Source organism: Carassius gibelio, chromosome A2 (genome assembly GCF_023724105.1).
Source record: "Carassius gibelio isolate Cgi1373 ecotype wild population from Czech Republic chromosome A2, carGib1.2-hapl.c, whole genome shotgun sequence".
NCBI lineage: Eukaryota > Metazoa > Chordata > Actinopteri > Cypriniformes > Cyprinidae > Carassius > Carassius gibelio.
In genome coordinates this window covers 30,442,920-30,448,919 of record NC_068372.1, presented here as the reverse complement: position 1 = coordinate 30,448,919, position 6,000 = coordinate 30,442,920, and the positions used below count along the sequence as shown (strand labels likewise).

The window sequence follows — 6,000 nt, the reverse complement described above, 5'->3', positions numbered from 1 at the left end:
CATGGTGAGAGACTATTACCATTTTTAATGTTTTTATTTTTATATTTACTGGTAATCACTTAAATTCGGTTATTTTTAGTAATTTTGTTGTTTTGATTTTTACATATATATATATATATATATATATATATATATATATATATATATATATATATATATACACAGTTACATTTTATTTTAATTTAATTAATTGATTTTATATTTTAAAAGAAAGCTGAAATAAAAGATTAAGTATTTAAATATTTTTTTTAGATTACATTAAGTGATTTTGTTGTGTTTTTGTCAAATATATATTTATTATATATATTTTTTAATTATTTATTTATTTATTAACCAATTGATTGAGTACTTTTTTTAATGGTTACATTTTTTAGTAATTTACTGTGTTAAAAAAAAATTATATATATACACACATACATACACACACACATAATTTAATAAAATAGTTAATACATAAAATAATAATAAAAAATTATAAACTCTACGTGGGCGCATATATATATATATATATATCCATGTAGAGTTTATATTTTATATATTATATTTTGATTATTATTTTATGTATTAACAAAATTATTTAATTTTTGAAAGACAGCTGAAATAAAATTAAGATTATTCAATTATTATTATTTTTTCTAATTGTATTTCAAGAAACAATTTTTAATGGTTTTAGTTTAAACTATCAGAATTCAGAGACAGTCAATTTGATCCTGACGTGTTTTTAAGAAGTTTTACTTCTGCTGTATAAAAGAACACATCAATGCAGTTTTGTGGAAAAAACAACAACAACAAACAAAAAACCATATTTGATTCTATAAGCAAGTTCATAGTGAATAGAAAAGTGGGTTATGATTTGTTTGGTTGTTATTATTTAAATCTTGGTAACTCTAATAATTATAATAATAACAATAATAATAATAATAATGGACACGGTTTAATCAGGCATGTTAATTTTGATTTTATATCATCATCTGAACGAAATGTGCTCTCACTGTCAGCATCTTCAGATCCGCTCGATCCGCAGGGTTTTTAATCAGACTAGAAGAAAAAAGACTGAAACGATCATTTCAGCACTAAAGCGCTATATAATGTACATTAACCTGTGAACACACGGTCCAAGATCTCAATTACATGTTAAAACACACCAGAGATGTGCTTCATTTCACCGACTGAGCAGCAGAACTCACCATTTGGTCACAAAGTCCTGGAAATCAGGAGTGAAGACGCCGTGAGGGAGTTTAGGAGGCGGCTGATGGAGGACACACATGTGAACAGCTGCAGATCTCAGTCTCACTGTCTTCCTTTAGTTCAGACATGACACAGACGTCACTCACCTCATTGACTTTATAATCCAGCAGCTCAAATATAGCCATGACGGGTCCCTGAGCTGGAGGAGAAAGAGACGCATCAGTTTACTGGGAATACTTCAACACTGCTTTCAATTTACACTGCCAGGAAAATGAGTCTCTTCTGCTCACCAAAGCTGCATTTATTTGATCAAAAGTACAGTAAAATAGTGAAATATTATTATAATGTAAAATATCTGTGTTCTGAGTGAATCTGTGTTAAAGTGTAATTTATTTCTGTGATGCTCCGCTGTATTTTCAGCATCATTCCTCCAGTCTCCAGTGTCACATGATCTTCAGAAATCAGAATAATATGATCATTTACTGCTCAAGAAACATTTCTGTTTATTATTATTAATATTTAAAACAGTTTTCAACATTAATATTTTTGTGGAAACGGTGTTTAACAAACATTTGTATAACTTAAAAAAAATTAATAATAATAATAAATAGAAAAACAAGGACAAAAACAAAAAAAAGATCAAAAGGACCAAATAAACGCTGTCCTTTTGAACTTTCGATTCATCAAATAATCTTGAAAAAAAAAATCACATGCATAATTGATTCCACAAAATAACACTGATAATAATCTTCATGTTTCTTGAGCAGTAAATGATCATATTTTCATGATTTCTGAAGATCATGTGACACTGAAGACTGGAGGAATGATGCTGAAAATACAGCGGAGCATCACAGAAATAAATTACACTTTAACACAGATTCACACAGAAAACTGTTATTATAGATTCTAATAATATTTCACAATTTTATAGTACTTTTGATTACAAAACTCCTTTAAGAGTTGAGTGCCCTGCAGCCGCTCGGGCGCACACACACACACACACACACACACACACACACACACACACACACACACACACACACACACACACACACACACACACACGGCGTTTGAAAACAGAATCACTTCAAACCTCACACAAAACACCAGTGGAAACATACCGACATGTACGAGTGCGTTCCTACAAAAGAGTTGTCCATGGAGTCGATGAGCTGTCCGCTCACGCCGAAGTCACACAGTTTGATCTCCCCGCGGGAATTAACCAGGATGTTGGAGGGTTTCACATCTGCCATCCAGAAGAGACAGCACCGTATTATTATTATTAGTGGCAGATAATATTCCAGCTTTTAGTTCTAGACTGGACTCGCATTTGTGACCAAAAACAGATGTGTATGAACTTTATTTAGGAGCATGTGTGTGAATAAAATCCTGTGGGTCCTTACAAAGGTCTTAAATGGTAAAACAGAGAGAGAGAGAGAGAGAGGTTAGGAGCACATGTGCACCTTGGGGGGAGAAAAGTAAGGGTTAATTATTCTCTTTACCTCTGTGAATAATCTGGTGCTTTTCTCGAAGGAAAGCGAGTCCTCTTAAAACCTGATTGAAGAAAAAACTTTGAGAAAAAAAAATTGAGGAAAAAAAGGCATAAAAGTTGTTCCATAACTATAAAAAAAAAAAATTCTGTGGATTCGACTTGGATATAATTACCGAACTGCACGTTTTCCATAAAACAAGAGCAAGAATGACATTCATAAACATACTGGGTGGAGAAACCAAGAGAATACAATTCATATTCTTTTAGTGAATAAATAGATGAATCTTTTAGTCATTTTGACTCTAAATTACAGCTGTTAAAAAGCACTGTACAAGCTTTATTTAGTTTATTCATGTAATGGCAGATCTCACATTTAGAGCTGCACAGTTATTACATGACGTTTTATTTCTAATGTAGGAAACCACTTACCGTATTAGTATAAGTCCCATCAGTCAAAAAAAAACGTCATGATGAGAAAAAAAAAACATAGAAGTCACACTGGACTATAAGTTGAATTTATTTAGACCCAAGAGTTCACATTACCTTCTCCAGCCGCTAGAGGGCGCTCTATGTGTTCAGTGTAGACTACAGGAGAACTGAGCAGCATAGAGCGCCCTCTGGAGGCTGGAGACGGTAATGTGAACTCTTGGTTCATGTCAAATTAATTTTGATAAATAAGTCACACCTGACTATAAGTCGCAGGACCAGCCAAACTATGACAAAAAGTGCGACTTATAGTCCGGAAAATACGGTAATTCATGCAACAGCTAATGTTTTTACTTCCTTATACAGTTTAGTATCAGTGCACTCCTAGCACACATCACTAAAAACATTCTGAAGCTGCAGGTTTTATAACTGAACGTAGTTTTAGATATTATTAGAGAAAACACTCACAGCTATGCTGACTTTTCCCAAGATCTCCTCCGGGATTCTGCGAGCCTTTTTCAGAACCTGATCCAAAGAGCCTCCGTCCTGACGACACGGAGAAACACACACAACACTTACCGGATACAGGAAGTTACCACATATTTTACTATTTAATATAACAGTTTTCTGTGTGAATCTGTGTTGAAGTGTAATGTATTTCTGTGATGCTCCGCTGTATTTTCAGCATCATTCCTCCAGTCTTCAGTGTCACATGATCTTCAGAAATCAGAATAATATGATGATTTATTGGATTTATTTGATAAAAAAATACAGTAAAAATTTTGAAATATTATTAGGATTTAAAATAATTGTTTTTAAATGCATTATACTTTAAATGATCATTTATTTCTGTGATGCAAAGCTGAATTTTTAGGATCATTATCACATGATCCTTTAGAAATCATTCTAATATGATGATTCATTATCAAAGCTGGAAACAGTTCTGCTGCTTAATATTTTTTCAGAACATGTGATACTTTTTTAGGATACTTTGATGAATAAAAAGTAAAAAAAAAAAAAAAAAAAAGCTATGTTTTTAAAATATAAATATTTTGTAATAATAATATACACTACTGGTCAGTCATTTGGGGTCAGTAAATTTTTTTTCTTTTTGTTTTTAAATAAAATAAATACTTTTATTCAGCAAGGATGTGTTAAATTGATAAAAAGTGATAGTAAAGAAAATATATTATTAGAACATATATAATTATTTATTTTTTATTTTTTTATTTTTAATAAATGCAGTTGTTTTTATCCTTTTATTGATCAAATATATGTTTCCAACACTCATAATAAATCAGAATATAAGAATGATTTCTAAATGATCATGTGATCGACTGATGTTACATGTGACACTGAAGGCTGGAGGAATGATGCTGAAAATTCAGCTTTTATTAAATTAAATTATTCTTTTAAAGTATATTCAAATAGAAAACTATTATTTCCCTATTACTTTGTTCTTACATTTTTTGTCCCCAATATATATTTCTCCAATCTTTAACTAAGACAATTTAACAGACACATTTGAATACGTAAGACACCAAATAATAAGAGTTACCAAATAATTAACGCCCGTTACTTTGTTGCACAAAATCTGATTATTTCCACAAAATGAATACAATCTCAGAAAATCACATCCCATTTTATTAACCACTGTCTTTATTGTTGACCTTGGGTGATTCAATTTAACCATACTAATAAACAAAAATGACTTTAGATTAACAAAACATTTGTGTTTCTTTTTTTTTATTGCTGAAAGATTGTTGACCTTTATTCTCCTGCATCATATTCTTCATGGCAGCACAAAAGTATTGTAACGCATTACTTTCCATTAAAAGTAACTAAGTAAAATGATTAGCTAATTTTTTAAGTAACACAAAAATAATGTAATGCATTACTTTCCATAAAAAGTAACTAAGTAACATAATTAGTTTATTTTTTAGAGTAACGCAAAATAACGTAATGCAACACTTTCCATAAAAAGTAACTAAGTAGCATAATTCACAAATTTTTTAAAGTAACAAAAGTAACTAACATATTTAGCTACTTTTTTAAAGTAACGCAAAATTCCATAAAAAGTAACGAAGAAACATAATTAGCTACTTTTTTTAAAATAACACAAAAGTAATGTAACGCATTACTTTCCATAAAAAGTAACGAAGTAGCATAATTCGTTAATTTTTTTAAGTAACACAAAAGTAACTAAAATATTTAGCTACTTTTTTAAAGTAACCCAAAAGTAATGCAACACATTACGTTCTATAAAAAGTAATGAAGAAACATAATTAGCTACTTTTTTAAAGTAACACAAAAGTAATGTAACGCATTACTTTCCATAAAAAGTAACTAAGTAACATAATTAGTTTATTTTTTAGAGTAACGCAAAATAACATAATGCAACACTTTCCATAAAAAGTAACTAAGTAGCATAATTCATTAATTTTTTTAAAGTAACAAAAGTAACTAAAAAAGTAGCTAAATATGTTAAAGTAACGCAAAATTCCATAAAAAGTAACGAAGAAACATAATTAGCTACTTTTTTAAAGTAACACAAAGTAATGTAACGCATTACTTTCCATAAAAAGTAACGAAGTAGCATAATTTGTTAATTTTTTTAAGCAACACAAAAGTAACTAACATATTAAGCTACTTTTTTAAAGTAACGCAAAAGTAATCCAACACATTACTTTCCATAAAAAGTAATGAAGAAACATAATTAGCTTCTTTTTTAAAGTAACACAAAAGTAATGTAATGCATTACTTTTCATAAAAAGTAACTAAGTTACATAATTAGTTTCTTTTTTTGAGTAACGCAAAATAACGTAACGCAACACTTTCCATAAAAAGTAACTAAGTAGCATAATTCATAAAATTTTTTAAGTAACACAAAAGTA

General features: G+C 29.6%; 1 protein-coding gene across 1 annotated transcript; it reads right to left on the bottom strand.

The window, feature by feature from the left end:
• Positions 1–959: 959 nt before the first annotated feature.
• LOC128023105 (dual specificity mitogen-activated protein kinase kinase 2-like) lies at positions 960–4,902 on the bottom strand. Its single transcript, XM_052610640.1, has 7 exons — positions 4,875–4,902; positions 3,575–3,756; positions 2,691–2,742; positions 2,294–2,434; positions 1,335–1,387; positions 1,188–1,249; positions 960–1,038 (listed from the first exon to the last, which is right to left on the bottom strand). Exons 1-7 carry the CDS (start codon positions 4,900–4,902, stop codon positions 960–962), a joined length of 597 nt encoding a protein of 198 aa, XP_052466600.1.
• Between the last annotated feature and the right edge of the window lie 1,098 nt (positions 4,903–6,000).

Coding starts and splice junctions, on each gene's coding strand:
- LOC128023105 (XM_052610640.1), bottom strand. CDS start 4,902: ATGAAGAATATGATGCAGGAGAATAAAG. Junction 2,435..2,690: donor GCACCAGATTATTCACAGAG/GTAAAGAGAATA, acceptor TCTGGATGGCAG/ATGTGAAACCCTCCAACATC. Junction 1,388..2,293: donor GTCGGTATGTTTCCACTGGT/GTTTTGTGTGAG, acceptor TTTCTCCTCCAG/CTCAGGGACCCGTCATGGCT.